This window comes from Anoplolepis gracilipes, chromosome 2 (genome assembly GCF_047496725.1).
Source record: "Anoplolepis gracilipes chromosome 2, ASM4749672v1, whole genome shotgun sequence".
Classification (NCBI taxonomy): domain Eukaryota; kingdom Metazoa; phylum Arthropoda; class Insecta; order Hymenoptera; family Formicidae; genus Anoplolepis; species Anoplolepis gracilipes.
In genome coordinates, this window is record NC_132971.1 from 11,460,733 (window position 1) to 11,480,101 (window position 19,369).

The 19,369-nt window shown below is 35.8% G+C and overlaps 1 protein-coding gene and 1 long non-coding RNA gene across 4 annotated transcripts in view; one reads left to right on the top strand and one right to left on the bottom strand.

The window, feature by feature from the left end:
* The window catches only part of Foxo (forkhead box, sub-group O), a 157,180-nt gene that overhangs the window by 90,918 nt on the left and 46,893 nt on the right, over positions 1–19,369 (top strand). For 2 of the 3 annotated variants that reach the window (XM_072909024.1, XM_072909042.1), the window contains exons 2-6: positions 16,301–16,425; positions 16,524–16,721; positions 17,177–17,295; positions 17,609–17,859; positions 18,966–19,352. In XM_072909024.1, coding sequence (XP_072765125.1) covers positions 16,301–16,425; positions 16,524–16,721; positions 17,177–17,295; positions 17,609–17,859; positions 18,966–19,352 — 1,080 coding nt within the window. The remainder of the gene's footprint in view (positions 1–16,300; positions 16,426–16,523; positions 16,722–17,176; positions 17,296–17,608; positions 17,860–18,965; positions 19,353–19,369) is intronic. The other variant, XM_072909033.1, reaches the window with a different exon arrangement.
* LOC140675037 (uncharacterized) overlaps positions 1–19,369 on the bottom strand; it is an 84,876-nt gene that overhangs the window by 7,398 nt on the left and 58,109 nt on the right. The gene's annotated exons all lie outside the window — the stretch shown is intronic.

Genomic DNA, 19,369 nt, shown 5'->3' on the forward strand with positions numbered 1-19,369 from the left:
AAAATGTAAACGTTTTTTCAAAAAGTAATGTAAAATTATTTTAAGAAACTTTTCGTTCATGTAAGATAAATAAGGAACGCGCAGTTTTGCAACAAAAAAAACATTGATATAAAAATAAAATAAAAATTTTTATCAGCCAGCGTATAAAGAGAAGGAAAGAGTATAGATGAATGATAAAAGCAGTATCTTTATTACTCCAAATTACAGTCGAGGTAATGCCTTTCGAAAGAGTTTATTTAGCAACGTGGACGGCAAAGCAAGAAGGAAATCTCGATCGTCTCGTTTCCGATGCCACACCGTTTGATCCCCAACTCGACGACCAGTTCGTTAATTGGCGAAGGGTGAAATGACTTACTTGGGCGAAGAGCTAATTGATCGCTCGAATGAAGGGAGTAAGAGAGAGAGAGAGAGAGAGAGAGAGAAAATGAGGCGCGCCTGCGGAGAGAGGTGATTTAGCGCTTTTTCGCGACGAGCTAAGATCGGCCAGCCGGTAAAAATAGATCGTCGTCGACAAAGGGGAGACCTTTATCGTGGCCTGGCGTGTGGTAGGGACGAGTTTACGGACTAGTTGTGTGCAATAAAGGGAATAGGGTTTCGCGTGGCGTACAGGAGGAGGAGGAGGAGCGCGAGCGCGCGCGTCGCGAAAAAACGATGAAAAAGTAAAAATCCCGACCGGGATTTGAGCGCGGTGCATAAAGGGTGCAATGAGAGGACGAGGAGAACGCGAGCGAGCGTCTCTCCTGCCTACTGATCCGGACGAGGAGCCGGAAATGCGGTCGGGATATAATAGAAGCCTACCGCCATTTTGCGCCCTGTCTTCTGGAATCGATACCCTGCTTGTTTAATTTTGTTTTTGCAAATCGAGATGTTTTACGCTTCAGAAGCCCTGAACATATCAGAGATATTGGAATTTTTAATAAGCCATTTACTTTGTAACGTACTGGATGTTATTTGTAATCAGGTGTAAACTTCCTGTTTAAATTTCAGACGAGAATTTGCTGATTATACATTTTTTATAATTCAATAATTTTTATGTTATATACATTTTTTACATAATTGCATATGTAAACTATAAAAGATATATTTTTGCCTGATGATTTTTAAATATAGTCACAGAAAACTCTCAGTAATAGATGAAAGGTTCAATATCGAATGATTCGTCTTTCAAATACATATAATGATTATTCGTTTGGATTAGCGCTAATCGTGCCACTCGACGGTACAATTTGTGGAATCGATCACCGCAATCTCCGACGTATCGAATCTGGTGATGTCACGGAGGACATGCTCCTCGGCTGCAAAAAGTCCGGTATAAGGAGTATCTGATTCGCGAAAGAGCAGTGACAAAAAAACGCAGTGACAAGACGGAGATAAGGATTTTGTTAATAAAAAAAACGAGAAAACTCGTGTCTCGACGATGAGATAGAAGTGGAGGAGGGGTGAACGCAACTATCAATCAAATGAAACCTGTCCGAGAGAGACGAGAAATCGACAAGAGGTCCTTCTTTTCTTTCCGGAGAGGTATCGAAGGAACGTACGACCGCGTGGCAAGGACATATGACCTCCTCTCTTATGTGATGACCCGCTTTCTCCTTTAATCCCGAAAAAAGCCTCGTTCATACAAGATGCTGAGGGCCAAGCGAACGAGAGTGGATATCATCTAACACTCGACGTTTATTTTGAACTGGCTTGAGTTATGTGATTAGAAAATATTACGCACATAATATTAAGTAATAATGTTAAGTAAATCAAGTGTGAAGATAAAGAAAAATAAAATAAAATAAATTAAATTAAATTTATTCATTTTAATAAATGAGTTTAAGATAAGATTCAAATTTACAGTCAATGTTTAATGTTTATGGGAACGAGAATTTATGGTAAATTCGCCTTGAGAATAATTCGACACAAGGACGCACACGTGGCGAATCTTGCTAGACACGCGTGTTTAGTCATGAATATTGCATGGCTTCGGAAAGCCATTCGTTTCCGAGGCGAAGAAAAAAAGAGCTTATCGTGCGACACATTTTTTTTCGGGAACAGAAAAAAAACCATTGTGATAACCGCGACAATCTACGCATCTCATGCTGTATATATGCGGCCAGATTGCGTAATCGGTGACCGGCTTTTATCGGTGCAAGAAAACGCCAGAGCGTCGCCGACGACGACGGTCACCGCTGAACGATTAAGAATCCCGACGACCCTAACCCGGAGTTAGGGCGAGCGAAAGCCGGAGCTACGTCGGAGCTACGTCGGAGCTGCACGGTCGCAAATCACAGACTCGCATCGCTCGGTTTCCCGATAGGTCACCAACCACACACTACGCCATCACCCACAATTCAATCACATAAATATCGAACGCTCGCGCGCGCGTTGCCAGCCTTGAGATTCCATTCAATAACGGGTGGTCGTATGACTCGCGAGACTCGGCGGCGCACGATAGTCGGAAAACGTGGAGCTTGTGTCAAAAAGTTCGCTCCACCTCGACTGGAAATGAAATATCCAGAAGGTTGAAAAAAATTTTCATTCAAGAAATGTCTAAATATCTATATGTCTATATCGCTCGATAAATAAAACTCGATAGATATCTCTTTTTTTATCGTCATCATTGTTACAGAATTTATTGATTAGACTATTTATTAGTTGCAGGTTTTTATATTCGATAGAGATTCAAATATTTAGAGGCACAAAGCAATTTAAAAAATTTTCATTTAACAATAAATAAAAATTAAATTTCGAGAATTTACACTCAGAAAAAAAGTTGTTAATTTAATTGAACGCATTTAGCTTTTTATTACTTCTTTAATTGATCAAACATCGATATATTTTGTGTGATTTAAATACTTAAATATTTCAACTATAAAAAGCTGATAATACATTTAGTTAAATTAACAATTTTTTTTCTCATTAGTGTAAGAGAATGTTAAAAAATCTTTATATTAACAGAGTTATTAACAATTTTTTTTAAATAATTAATAAAGCTTTTAAAGAGAAAAAGAAAAAAAGATGAAATACCAATAGAATTGATCTATATACGGTTTTATTTTACGATCGTATGTGCAGAATTTGCAAACATAATGTGATTCGAGTAAGATGAGGAACAATGAAGGACAAAAAGTCGGAAAAAGCGTAAGTCCGGGTAGACGAGACGATGCCCGAAAGCTTTATTCCCACGTATTAGCATAATAATTGCGAGATTGGCGATTCAAGTCCGCGTATGCCGTACATACATACACATACATACGATACGTATGAAAAGCTCCAATTTCACGAAAAGCCGATCGTCGCAAGACGGATATGTTTGCAGTTTTTCGGCTGTTTTGGAGCTACCGGGCGGAAAAGAAGGTTACGACACGGAATTCGCTGGCTAACCCACTTGCTGGCTCCTAACCGGAGATGTAACCGACGTCTTGCAGTCGTCTTGCGGACTCTCGGCAGGACCGCATTCGGAAAGAATTTGCAGGAGAAACGATAAATGAATATTGCAGAAATTGATAAATTCAAGGATGAATTATTTATCAATATATAAAAATAATTTTAAGTCGCGATAAAATAAACTTTACATAATAAGGAATGTAGTTAAAGCATAGATCAAAGATTTATTCAGATAAATAAAAGATTTGTACGAAAGCTAATATAAAATATTTCAATATTTCATAGGTCCTCTGACAAAATAAAAATGTTGAAAATAATAAAAATAAAAGTTAAATATAATATTAAAGATTTAAAAAAATATTTAGATATGAAGTTTAATAATCAATCTTTTGATTGCTGATTCTAAATTGCACACATAATACACAGTTTTTCTGGAATAATTATTATATTTAATAGTGATATAAATTGAATCCAGATTTGAATCTTCTTAAATATAGTGACTGGCCATGTTTTCGTCTTGTTTTCTCAAATCGATCTCAAGTGTTGATGAAGAAAAGCGGTTTTTCCTTCAATCGAATCACACTGGGCGCCGTATGACTCGTGATAACCTATCAGCTTGGAGATAACCGTGTGGCGTTTATCATCGGATTAATGGAATATTACTGTTTAAGAGAGTTAATCGTCTTTCCGAGAGATACCGAGAACTCGGCTAGCGATTCCGCAAGCAAGGAATGTCACGTCCTAATTACCTATTGCATACGAGACGCATTTACTCGATAATAAAGAATCTCGGGAGTACAGTACGGAGATACTTTAAATGCTAACATAAATTATATGACAGCTGCAATGTGCGCAAAATTCGCGATTAGTTTTCCGTGAAATCAATAAAATTTCATTTTCTTGTAATTATCTAAATATTTAATAACAGTTACGTGAATTGACATTGACGCTTAATTCGTGCTTTGATTAGATAAAACAAATGATAATTTAATCCCGTCAAATTTATCACACACATACATACACGGCGCTAAATACAATAGATATAACTAAATAGAAATAAAATATTTATATAATAATTTGATTGAAGCGTTGCATTAAGATATTTATAATTTTATTGTTAACACAAAATTTATATTATTACATGAAATTAAACAAATATATTTAAATCATATTCAGAAGATGAATATGACATGACGATAAAACTATTAAAAATTATATTCAAATTTTCTCGTGTGTGCACTTTGAAAATTTCACAGTTGATATAACGGAATTGATTTTTTTTCGGACGATATTGATAGGCACATTCGTGCCGTTATGCGACGAAACTGCAACGCAATCAGGAAGTCATCAGACACTCCGATAAGCATGGAACGCGTTACTTGATACAAATTCAATGGCATCGAATCTTTTGCGTGGAATTGCGATCGTAAGACATTTCTTAGAATTAGTCTGACGTTGTCCTAGATTCCAATTCAATAAAAGTCGAAAGTAAAACTGGCGATCTCGTGTTATTTTCTTTAAAATCTTTTCAACGAAGCGTAAAACTTTCTTTAAAAGAGAGAAAAATGTACGTATGTTTTTATTATAAACATAAAAATATATAAGAGCGGAGTAATAAAGAGAGCGTAAAACCGCCAATGTTTTTAGATATTAATTCTGCGAAATAATGTTTGTATGCAGGCGATAGGACGTTCATCTACTGTAAAAAAAAAAAAAAAAGAAAAAATGCAATTGCATTCACGACGAGCAATAACGCAGCTTGGAATAAATATCACGATAAGCGTCACAATGTGAAGAGATTGCAGTTATATTTTTCAGGTCTATATAACAATGAAATTGCATTTGCAATCGATAACAGGTGCGCGAACGGTTTACGAAAATACGTAAGAATTATATAGAATTGGAGTCTCATTCGCAATCGGGAATATTGTATTTTTTGCCGCGTTATTTCTTGTGGAACAAAATTTCCTGCGACGACTAGCGATATATGTGTAAGAGAGAAAATAGTAACAAGGGAGAGAGAGAGAGAGAGAGATCTCGTCAACGACGACGACGACGACGACGACGACACGATGGTAACGTCGGAGGGGAAAGATTAAGACAAGCAGCGGAATCGTTATCAATGGTGTCAGGGTCCCGTGGCTCGTTTTACCGCATAGCTATCCGGATATCCGATCGAGAGACACGCATACAATCGCACACAGAGCTATTCGATCGTGCTTATTCGGATTAAAGTCGGCCGCGCGATTGTGGTTGGGATGGCAGTCTCCTTTCCTCTCCGTTCCTCCATAATCTATTGTTTCAGTGGCCGTTAATTGTTATCGCTGTTGCGCGGCGCGCAATAAAAATTACATTCGATCACAAAACGAGGTTGATAAGCCCCCTCGTTGCTACTGCAGCCGATTACATCGGCGTCGATAAGGTGGCTCATCCCTGATATGCAATTCTCTCTCGCGTTCTTGTTGGGATTCTCGTCGTTTCGAAACATACAATAAAAAATGATAATGATAATCAGATTTTCGATAATATATGACAATTTAAGCTAAATTTTTTAGTATTCTTATTTTTTATCAATTATTAATTCTTGTTTTAATTTGCATACCTACTTAAGAATTAATTCAGAATTCAAAGAACATTTTAAATCGCTTTTTCCACTCGAAAAGATTAAAACTTTCTTACTTTTTTCACTTTTCCATTAAATATTTTAATATATTTTCGAAAGAAATGGTCCTCTATAGGACACATCAAAATCGACCTACAAAGAAATTTATATTACCATATATATAAATAATTATTTTTAATTAATTTAATATAGTGTATATTCTTTTACTGCAGGTGTCGTTTTCTTATCTAACAATCTAAAAATATTCTATAAACCGTTATTTCTTCGATACACACTTGTGACAATTTCGGCAAAAACATAATTTTTATAGCATTTTTAGCATATAGCATAACACGTGTAAACGCACCTGCTGACTTTTGATCGATTATCTTAATCGATGCTAAATTTAGCTAATAAAAATGCGAGTTTGAGCTGCGTGCCTCTGTTACGTAACTGGCTATTAAGTGAGTATGTCGTTGACTAGAAAATAGGTCCGATCGATTGGAAACGGAATAAAATTAGTCAATTAAATTATAAAGAAAATGTATAGATTTAGAATATTAGAACATATATAAATGATATATGTTAATATATATGTTTTATATATGTTCTAAGCATTAATACTACTTTCAATAGAACATTATATTTTAAGCATTAATACTACTTTCAATACAACATTATATTTTAATGATTCGAAAAATTTGGAAATTTATAGAAATTTAACCAAAGCATTGCACATAATATTATAATCATAAAGATTATAATCATTTGTGAAAAGCGTGCACGCATTAAATGCATACATATACATATATATATTTATATATATAAATATGTATATGTGTGTGTGTGTGTATGTATGTAATTGTGTTTGAAAGACATCAATATAGAAATTTTAAAAAAGCAATCACGCTAACGAATTAAGTTTAATAAAAACGTTAACCTCTTATGTCCCTTTTCGTGTTTTATAGCTATATTTTCTTCCTTTTAAACAAATTAATTCTTCTTTCATTACAGACATTCCTCAAATGAATTTTTAATTAGCTTAATTATCCTTATCGCGTGTTTATGTACGAAACATTGCACGAGCTTTTCAGAGGTACAGAATTCATCAATCGAGTTTTTCGAATCTCGATCAACTTGCTCCTCCTTGTCTTAGGAAAAAAAGCAATAATCGTCGCAGCTCTCGAAATCGGTACTCGTTTATAACAGTTAGGAGAATTCAACGTCGACGACGCCGGGCGTCGTAACGTCGCGTGGGCATCGGGAGTATCCATCAAGTCCTACACTCGTGAATTATCACCGGTGCTTTCGACCTAATCTGACCTGACCCAAAGGATTTCTAAAGGAGCAAGTGGCGATCGATGAACGGCGAGGAGGAACGGGACGAGAATCCGAAAATGGAAGGAATCCGCAGTCGACTTTGCGAGAAATTACCTTACAAAGCAGATCTAGCCACTTCCTCTTTCTTTTTTTTTCCTGCCACGAGTATCTGATTTAAATAGAAAAATCGATGATTTTTGATTCGTGAATTTTAGACGCGCAAACCCCACTTGAGGAATCGACAAACAGAAATTGATTATTCTTTTCCAATTTTTTTTTCCTCCAATTTATATATTTAATTTCTAATTTGAAAAAAACTCGTGTGACTCTTCTTATTATAAGCTATGGATAATTTCCGAAGGAGTGACTCGTAAGTTTCCTTTTCACGTCGACACTGACGAATAATGGATATTCTATCAACGGAAGGGAGGAGAGAAAAAAGAGAGGGAGAGATACAGAGCGATAGGAGACGTAGGTCTCTCGCGATAAATTTGCGCTATATTTTTCACAGTGGAACCATCTCGTGCTTTCACGTCCTCATAACCGGCACAAATTGCACAAAAATACTGCCACGTATAAATTGCAACGAAATCGACGCCCGCGCCGACAAGTCCAGGCATCTCTCGTATCTAATTTGAGCGAAAGCCTTTTTCCGTCCCTCTGTAACCGCATCCTCCCTTTCCTTATATCGTACATGTACTCATCCACCAGACAAGTATCTCGGGGTACATTTTTAACCCTTCTATTATCGCCGAGGAAGATTACGAAATAATCTGGGACAGTTTCCTCGCTGTATCTTAATCGTATAATTATGTTTAATTATAAAAAAAATATTTATTTTAATCTATTTTATATTTTTTTCATACATTTTAATTTAAGCTTAAATAATTGTAATATGTAATTTTTATCAGTTATCGAAATACAATTATTACAATATTTGAGGTGAAAATGAGGATCATTAGTTACGACAAAATCACAATTTTTTAATGACAGAATTCCGTCGCCGAAAATACTGCGGAAATCTGGATGCATCCAGATTTCCGCGACCTGCCCGGTCTAAGGGAAAAACTTCGAGGGACAAGCTATGTGATCAATTATCTGCACCTATGTCACGGTAAACTTTCGAACTTTCCGAATCGAGATATCTGCCTGGCGTTTTTCTATTTGCCGATATCTCAGCCGCGATAAAGAGACCGGAGAAGCACTAGTGGAGACTGGCCGAGTCGATAAAGAAATCTATTATCGCTGAAAGTGGAGGTTACACATAAGGGGGAGATGCCGCTCTGCTGGCTCTGCGGCGGAATATCTCGAAATTTTTCAGCTCTCCCAGCTATTACAATATAGCGTTTCTTTATCTGCACGATGATACCGCGAATGTCAGAGGAGGGGTACTCTGGATCTCCCTCCGCCGTTTCGTTTCCGCCGGGAAGATTGGTAGTTTTTCTCAGACTTTATTGGTAGCGCGTCGCCAGGACACACACAAAGCGCAGTTACCGGCAGCGATCCGGTTAATATTGACCGCCACTTTCCGATAGTGCCCATCGCGGAATCGCGGAGCTACTATTTATGATATACAGTGACGCAGGAGACGAACGATCGCGAGTATTTCGGATTAAATCCAGCGAGAGATCGTCGCGAAACAACTATCTCTTTCGTATTTCGAGAAGTTATACAGCAGCGAAAAGAAAGAGACAGATATTGATATTTAGGTTATTCAAATATTGCAATTTTATTTGAGTTTATTCGAAAAAGTTATATACTTAAAAATTTTGTTTTATATATTATTTCATACGATTAAAAAGTAATCGAGGGTGAAAATTATCAGAATTTTTATTAAAAAAAAAAAAAAAAAAAGCAATTTCCATTAACACATAAATGTTTTTATATATATATATCATAATTATATCTCGGCAATTGCGAATTTTCATATCAAACTGAAAGTTTATTTAAACATACTGATCCAGACGAGAGAGCACTCGTTTCACTTAAGAAAAATTACTTCTCTCGATTTTGTCTATTGCCCTCTAGCAATATTCCCGAAAAACGCTGTTAACATTTATTGTTAGTTGAAGGGAAGAAACGCACTCGGCGAAAGCGATATACTCTGCGATCCGTTACGATCGCGTCCGCGAATCTCGTGCAAATATAGCTTTCCAAAAGAAGATCTCGAGAGCCGCGAATCGTCCGCTGTGAGACTCGGCCGAAGAGACTAGATGGACTTTCCTCCCCTTTATCTCAGCAGCAAGGAAATGGAGAGGAAACTGATCGAAGCTGTTAACGTAAATAGGCGAATGGATGTATGCGATCGGAAATCGGGATTAGTGAATTGGCTCACTGTTTCTCCCTTATACTCTCTCCTTCTCTCTAGCAAAAAGAAAGAAAGAGCCTCTCTTTTTCTTCCCCCCCCCCCAAATACCGTCTTTTCGTCTTCTCGATCTTCCGCCGTCTTTACCCTGATATCTTCTTCGCTTTCTCTCTTTCTTTCTCTTTCGGTTCATCACCGAGCGAATTGAGCGCTCGTACACCGTTCGATCTTGCATTTGGCCAGCAATCTAGATTTCTGATTTGAGTGCTTGCAATTTTCGAGCAGTGGAATCTACTTTACTTCTCGCTCGATCGCCCGTGACTTTCGGTTTCTGCGTGAATTAGCTAAAGCTACTCCTTTAATCTCTTCACGAGTTAATTCGTGACTGCTCCTATATCAATCGGCGGAGAAATATCGTGTTAGTGCCGACTTTATTCTTCGTTAAAGGAGTATGAAGAAAACATTTTGCAAATACAAGTGATCAGCATTTGTATGATTGAAAGTCACAATTGCTCCGTTTTCGAATATAAAGGAGACAGATTATGCAGAATATAAATAACATTTTGTTATTTCTAATTAATATAAAAGGTTCTTTGAGAGTGTGTAAAAAAAGACTGGTTATTTTTTAAATTAAAAAATAATTATAAAATGGAAAAATGTGAAACGTCTTTTTGATGTAAAAGCGAAGTCTTGCTACGCCACTTGTAACGGATCACTTTTACGTCAGCACGAAACGAGTGGCCTGACTAAAGTGCATACAGGTAGGCGGTGCGTGGGTGTGTGTGTATACATGTTTAAGGCCATAAGCAACTGCACACTCGATCCTTCTTCGATCGTTCGGCAAATGCTTTTTACGAAATTGGGCTCGTCAATGGAATTGAATTAATGTATACTGAGAGAGAAAGAGAGAGAGAGAGAGAGAGAGAGAGAGAGAGAGAGAGAGAGAGAGAGAGAGAGAGAGAGAGAGAGAGAAAGAGAGTTCACGGATTGGTGGGACGGTCTTGTTGGCAGTCTTTGTGGATGTGATCGGTTCTCGGTCATCTAATCACCTGAGAGCACAAACTGAGAGTCGTCGCCGATGTAAAACGATATCGCTTTTCTTTCGCGAGCCACATGCTTTTACGTTTGCTGCCAAACTTTCGATTGACGTTGACAACTGTTATATATTATTAAACATAGACATTATTTTGAAAAAGGACAAAAATTTATTAAAATAAATGAAGAGTCGAATTAAAAAACTTACTACATAGCGGTTTAGATTTTTATTTAGAAAACACAATTTAATCAAAATTTAATTTTCTATCAATGAATCACCTGCAATTAATTCATCATATTTTTAGATTAGATCGCTAAAGTCGACGATTGTGAAAATAAAAATCGATCATCGTAGAATATCCTTTTCGAAAGAATAGGGTTTTATTTAGATACATAATTCGGTAGCGTTGTAAACTTTTAAGTGAGATTGATTAAATTAAACATATCGTAATAAGAAAGTAGTAGAGTTTTAAATCTTGACAACGCGATACCCTTCTGCTGAATTACATCGAGGCACAAGTTTCAAGAGAAGTTTGAGTTTATTGTAGACTAAAAATCGAGATCAAAGAAAAATCTCTATTGCCTTACTAAAGAAATGCTTTTATCTAACTTCGAAAAGTAGTACTCATTCAACAAAGTTCATTTAGTCTATTTGCAAACAAGAACTGGTTAAAAAGCATACAATTAAATTAATCAATATTCAACGCAATTAAATATGCATTTAGCATTAAGACTATATATAACTATGTAATATTTTTAATGCATGGTTTGGATTGACATGAGATTCACAGCCATTTATTAAATTATTTTCTCAGATTATATTGATTGACAAAAGTTAAATGTGAGTATCATTCTGATTTTAAAATTATAATCACTTAAAAACAGAGTTATGTCAAACAGCAGTTACTTAATGCATATTCTTTGTTAAAATGTGTTATTGTTATCTCGAGCGTGGTTATGAGGTCTCTTCAAGGCGGGATGAAAATCATCGCGTAAGATACACGCGCGGTTTTAACCTGTCCGTAAACCACAACTTTAGCAACCGCGTCCTTCTGATAAGAATGACTTACAGAAGCGTGAAATACGCTGTGACAAGATAAAAACCACGTCCGTAAAAATTGACGTAGAATCTTGTTTCCTTCCGTGATATTATTATACATCTATAATCGTTTCCCGTCACGCATGCTTTCAAAACATACCGCAATATGACGATATATTTTAAAACAAAATATTTTAAGACAGCCGAAAAATTGAAATACGCAACGATAAATGCATTTCCATTTTGCATATAATATTTTATATTTCTCGAACATATGAATTGTGCTGCACTGTATTAATATTTAAATCTTTATATCTTTCCATTCTTACATTTTTGAAAATTAATTTTTTAATATATCTATGTTTGATATTACATTTTCATATTATATGTATTATTGATACAAATAATACAATTATACATATATTATATACCATCATTGCTTTTTTCCATTATCAGTCTTTCATCTAATGTTTCCATCTTAAAAAAAAAAAAGAAATTATCAAATTTAAATGTATGATAAAAAATTCTATTTTTGCAGTTCATTAATTCATGTGATTTCCCTTTCGTATCAGATTTTCCGGTTTCTTTCCGACGCGACGGTAGGAAATGACGTACGTATATCGCGAGTGCATGTCGAATCATCGAAGCTCGAGGCGATCGAGACAAATCGTTCGTTCAAGCCGGACCTGGTTCCTTTTCTGTCTCCACAAGCGGATTAAGAATTAAAGCTTCCGTGCTTGTAGTTACCTAACGATTGTGATTTATTATTCAAGCTGTCCCTTTCCTTGGCTTACCGCCGCCAATCATCATCGCAAATTCCCTGTGACGAGCGATCGTCCGGCTCGTTTCCGCATTCCCCGTATCGGAAAGGCCATTTGCAATCTGTCGAAACCGAGATGTAATTGATCGCCAGCAAGAATGCTGTCCTCGTTCCACAAGCGCATTGTGCGCACATCGCGATATCGAGCACGTGCATTAAAACTAGGATATCCTTCATCAATATCAAAATTAGAGCTTTTTAATAATTCTCAAATATGTAAATTAAGGTGAAGCTAGATAGGATTAATATCAAATAAGCGATAAATGTAATTATCAGAGTAATATAATTATTATTTTTATTTCATAATCAGCCACGTTTTTCTTTTTTGCAGGATTATTTTTTTCTGCAATAATAAATATAAAGTAAATATAAAATTCCTATGTGATTGTGTTAATATATATATATATATATATGTCCCTTTTTTATTAACTATATTATATTTTATTAACCAATTTGGATATTATAAAGGAATAAATACTCGTATTTATTGAATTAATTATCAGTATAACATTATTATTATTTTTATCTCAGCCACGTTTTTTGGAGAATTATTTTTTTCTACAAAATAACAAGTATAAAATAAGCAGAAAATTTCTATATAATTATGTTAATACATGTGTCACTTTTTTATCAACTTCTATGTCAATTTGGATATTAAAAGAAAATATATACTCACAATTACTATTCATTAAACTGTAAAACACGTATTTGATCCTAAAAAAGATAAGAGATAAGATACGCTAGCAATAAGAACAATTCGCAAAGAGTACGCCTTTAGTAGTTTTTGATTGCCAACGTTGTTTATTTGCCAGACACCCTATGTCCTATCGACCTTGAATCAAAGACTCACGATTAAATCGGGCTCGGCAAGGTCTCGTCTTTGCGCTGATTTCGGCGTTCCTTATCACGTACATCCTGGTCGATGGCGCGTTAGTGAATGCCGACGTATGAATACGAGAAGCACGAGTATTATACGTCCTATAAATTACGCGTTATACAGTCCATTCGGACGTGAGATAAAAACCGCTCTTCTCTCTCTCTCTCTCGCCCTCGTCGCATCGAGCACGTCAGCCTTGTCGCGTTTCTCTCGCTTCTCCTCCGAACGAGGACTGTTTCTTCGCGGTTTATAGGAATTTTGGACGAAAGTGCCGAGCTTTATCGGTAGCCGAGAGTCGGAACCCAAAGAGATAGAGAGAGAAAACATGGATTTTGTTCCTTGCCCGTCGCATGAGATCAACGAAAAGTGATCTCTATCTTGAAACCCAAGTCGACTAACCTCGGGGGTAGCGCCTCTCTTTCTAAACGATATCTTTCTAGTTACGTTATGAATAGAAATGGAAAATTTAATTAAATATTGTCGAGGTTGATTGACATTTGAAGGAGATTCTTAGTTGTACTTTGCATAATTCTAATTAACATCGAGAGAACGGCAATAGCATTTCGAGTATAGCGTCTTCTTATCTGATTCTTAATTTTGGAATTTTTATCAGTTTTGAAATTTTTTTTTTCTCAATTTTATTGAAATTAGAATTGTGCAATTTTGTTTAAAATTTCTTCGTAAACATTTTGTCAAATTAAGTACTTTTGTTAGGATTTAATCAGATAACCGTAACTGCATTATTTTCATTCTGAAATCAAAATATTTCCATAATTCACCTATAATTTTTAGTCTCTATTTCAATTATATAATAAATATAGGATATATTTTTGTAAATTATGTAATTAATTGGTTAAAAAAATTATTTTTAAAACATTACTATAAAAAACTTTACATGTACTATAAAAATTTCATATTTTTTTCGATGTTTCGGTTTAAGAATTAAAATATCGCTTCTTTCAAGTTGCAACTATGATATTGCGAATCTTTTATAATTCTTTGCGAAAACTTGGCGATTCGTTGAAAAAAAAAATCAGAACGGTGGCGCCAAAAACGTCTTCATCTTTGGAATGTAGTGCCGATAAAGGCGGGTAGATGATAAGGTTATAAAGTCTTGCCATATAGTTTGCGATTGCACGACTGGAATGGCTTATCGGAGGGGTAGCCTGTTCCTTGAACGAATTCGTCACGGGGGGTTAAAAGAAGCCTGACGCTGACAATCATAAAAGTATTCCTGCCAGCACGATATTCCTAACAGCGGCTTTTCTCAAATTTTGTCGACAAATACTCTTTCCAAATATCCATCTTTTTCGAATCTTCAAAAATCGGTCAAGTTTGTGAAGAGCAGGAAAGGCGAGAAAATGCTCTAAGCAGGGATAAAAGTAATGGCAAGCTTAGATTTATATCGCGAAACTCATTTGTGACCAACTAATTTAGCAAGCTTATCAAGAGCGGAAACCACTAGCATGGCAAAATAAAAGAAGGTTTTTGCAAAACTCTGTTTGTTACACAGTCGCGAACTACGATATTCGTCACAAACTACACAAGCGGAATTTACACACTGGATGAATATCACGCTAGTAGATATGTGTGGATCCCTTTTTTCGCGGATTGATATTGAAAGGGACACATCGTGTGGGTGGAAGCAGCAAATGCGATGTGCGTCATGAAGGCAAACTATTTCTTTCTGGCAGTAAAGAATACATTGCGTACATTTCCACGTTATAAATTTTTGAATGTCAAAGTACCCGGGTGTGTACACATGTCAGACGACCAAGTAAATTGAATGTAGCAGCTGGATGATAAATTTGCAATTTTATGATTTTTACCAAAATCTATCATAAAAAAGAGTCGTAATAGTCGCGTAGATAAATATAGATATTCATTTTCAGTAAAAGTAATCTTCTAAATATATTCAGCAAAAACTCTTCTTTGTATATGTATTGGATGATATAATAATAATAATAAGAATAAGATACTCTGTCGGGGAAAATAGATTTTTACGACATTTTTATTATATCTCTGTCTATTTAAAGGCTAACAGTCCGCGACTCTGTTTTAGGACGACGACTTAACGAAACGATAAAACCGTGCCGCCGCGCGGCACGAGTTTGCGAAAGTTCTTCGCGGTACTTGGCGTCAACTTCCGCCTGTCTCGTTCGCGGTATAACGGCCGTTTTGAAGAAGCCAGTTTTATTTATCGCACCGTCCTTTACCGTGTGTGTCCTCCTCAAAGTATCTTCCATCTTGCGTAGACGAAGGAGACGAAGACGGAAATTGTTATCGCCTCTCGTGACACACGGCTACTTTCGTATTAAGGTAGAAGCTTTCCGAAATTTTTCGGAAGAGAGATTCCAGACTTGTAACCGATTCAATTTGCCTAATGAAGACGATAGGAGGAAGGATGGAAGGGAACCTATAAAGCTCGGTTTCTATGATTCACTCTTCGAATTGATTTTTTCGTATATCATACTGTCATATTTCCTTACACAAATGTCACACATGATGCTTTTTCATTACAAATTTCGGTAAAAACTACGGAGAATATATATTGAATATAATAGAATAGGCCTTCTCTCTCTCTACATAATTTATACGGAAATATTTCGAGCTACTGTGTGTTTTTTATTTAATATACAGTATTGTATTTTTAAACACAAACCATATATTTTTAATCTTCTCTCTCAATATTAAAGTTTCTTTATATTGTTCTATAACACAGAGAATCTTTAATAACTGTGTTATTTTTTAAATATTTTTACCTCTCTACTGCAAACATAAGAGAGATGACAAAATTGATTATTCAGCAGTAAAATCGATCCGAGACTGTGTTTTAATTCTATGATTCTACTGATGATACGATTTAAGAAATGTCTCAGTCTTATATTTCGGCTTTATTATAAATTATGCTATTTTTTCTGTTCGCACAGAATTCTATACGTCACAACCTGTCGCTACACAGCAGGTTTATGCGAGTGCAGAACGAGGGCACCGGCAAAAGTTCCTGGTGGATGATCAACCGCGACGCCAAGCCAGGCAAATCCGCTCGTCGCAGGTAAAATTCTGGATTGTTGATAATTTATCTGTCCTTTCGCTTTTCGTCTCGACTACGAAGAATGCAAGATATTAATGTGCGTCATGTTTATTCTACAGAGCTACCACTATGGAGAGCACTGGAAGTCTAGAGAAGCGACGAGGTCGTTCGAAGAAAATCGCCGAAGCACTAAGGAACGGAGGACTGTTGGCTGAACCTACGTCAAGTCCCAGCAGTAGCGTCGGTGAAGGTCTAGACTTGTTCCCAGACAGTCCCCTGCCCCCTGCCAGCGGATTTCAGCTTTCCTCTGACTTCCGGTACGGAATTTTTATCACGGTCCGACTTGAATATTTTCGTTTAAAATCAAGAGTTAAATATGAATGATAAATTTATAGAATATATTCAAAAATTTATACTCGAAATCCTACTTTGATATATTTTTTTTAAATCACGAAAGCCTCAATAAATCGAGTAAAATCAAAATTAATCAAATAAACTTTTTTTTTTTTTATTTTGCAAGAATTTGAAGTGTGCGACTATCACAGTTCAAAGGAATATTCAGAATAGAGATTTTAATTATTTAGATATATTAATACGATAAATATACGAGTTAGATATTACATATACGTGTATCATATATGTGTATATATTATATAACATATAATATATATTATGAAGGAATTTGTATTATATGAAAGATTGAAAAGTTATCTCTCAATACCGGAAATGGATATACGGTTTACGAGAAGACGAAATATTTTTCTTATTCAAGTCCTCGCGCTTCGAGCAACGCCTCTTCCTGTGGCCGATTGAGTCCTATTCCAGCGGTTCTCGGAGAACCGGACTGGACACCGACCTACGCGCCTTCTTACAGCCCGGAACAACAATTAGGTACAGATTTAAAACTAATCTCTCCTTTCTTTTTCCTTTTATTCCATATTATACCATTCATATATTCAGTATCAAGTTATTTTCCCATGATATAACATTTTTTTAACTGTATTAAATAACTTACTATTAATATATACTATTAATATAAAATATAATAATTATTACTTATTATTATAATATAATATTCATATAATTGTCTTTAATAACGCTTGATCATAACTCTAATTAAAATTAATTACAAGATAAAATAAAATAAACTTTTTACCATCTCTCTCTGATACGCGATTGATACGTGGTATATGGTGTTCGATAGCAGACACGATCCTAGCAGGCAACCTGGCAGAGACAATGAAACTGGAACCCTACCAAATCTACCAGACGTCACCGCCGGCCAGCCACCAGCAGCAGACCGGCCCGCCGCCGCCTTATTACGAAGCGCAATACCAGAGAAATAACGGCCTACGCACCCCGTCGTCCGCGTCCTACAGTCTGCCACCTACCCCGCAGTCGGCCAATCAACAAAGATGCCCGATCCACGGTCTGCAGCCGTGCGCCTGTCAGATGGTGAGTCGAAAATTTTTGGCGGATTTTTCGCGCGTGAACGCCACACAAAAGAGGACGTTGGCGTTTTTACGTTGCCTGCGCGTATTCGGCCTGGCAATGTTGCAAAATCAATAAGGATCACGATGTACGTGATTTCACACATACATGTGTACGAGGAGGGTCTGTTTAGTAGTATAGAGTTCTTACATCTGTGCACAAAATATAACCGACTTGCGACAGAAGCTATTAATATAAATATTGCGTCATTGATTAGAACTTTAATTAAATACGATATAATAGAGAGGCATCGCGTCGAAAGAATCGAGAAATCTTTCATTTATGGATATTTAATACGTTATTTTTCACGACGTCACGTATTTTCGCAGAAATATTTTTGTTGTCTCGTGTGAAAAGATTTGCAACCATTTGATAGAAAAGCTTATTTACATTTCATTATTGAAACTGGCTTAAAAAAGCATCATATGCTTATGAAATTGAATCGAAACGTATTTTCGATAACGGTACAAACGCAAACATATACTCGAGCCAAGCTTGGGACAATCCATCTCTTGTAATTGATCAATTTTCAAGAGAATTCTATATTATACAATTTGTTACTCTTAGTTAGTTATTTTATTATTATAAAATATACACTTTGTATCTTTTAGAAAAGTTTAAAAATTTCTATAATAGCTCAAATAATGAAATTTTATTTTCAAAATAATGAATATATGATTTAATGAATGAAATAATAAATATTTGGTTTCATTTACTTTGTAATAAATTAATATAAATATAATAATAAATATTATATAATAATAAATTAATATAAATTGATATAAATATAATAATAAATATATAATTTCATGAATAAAAAATAATGTTGTAATGGATATTTAATTTTTCAAAATTTATTTTGTAATAAATTATTATAATTACATATATGAGGCAATAAAAAAACACAAATGGTATATCTTTATCTTACGATGAAAATGTATGAAAATATGTTTCATCTCATTTGTAAATTATTATTAATTATGTATACATTTATATGCATGCTATCATATGCATATATTATATTAACTTGTTTTTTTACGTCGCTTTCTTTTTATAAATTTGAAAATTAGAACCTGAGCCCCGGCATGTCACCGTCTGGAATGTCGCCATCGTATCAGCAAAGCGAGCCTAGCCCTACGACGCTCGGTAACAATCAACAGCAGACATTGCAATATATGATTCAAACGCAACAGCGTCAACAGCAACAGCAGCAGCAGCAGCAGCAGCAACAACAGCAACAACAGCAGCCGCAACATCAGCCGCAACACCAACAGCAACATCAGCCGGCGCAGACTGGACCGGCCGGTCCCAGTCCACCCAACACGCCGACACCCTGCTCCAACACACCTTGCACCATGATGGGCCAGCTGATGGGTGCGCTCAATCATTCCGCCCTCCTTGACGACCTTAACATCAACGTCGAGACAATGCACGGTTTCCACTGCAATGTCGAGGAGGTAAGTCTGATCATGTT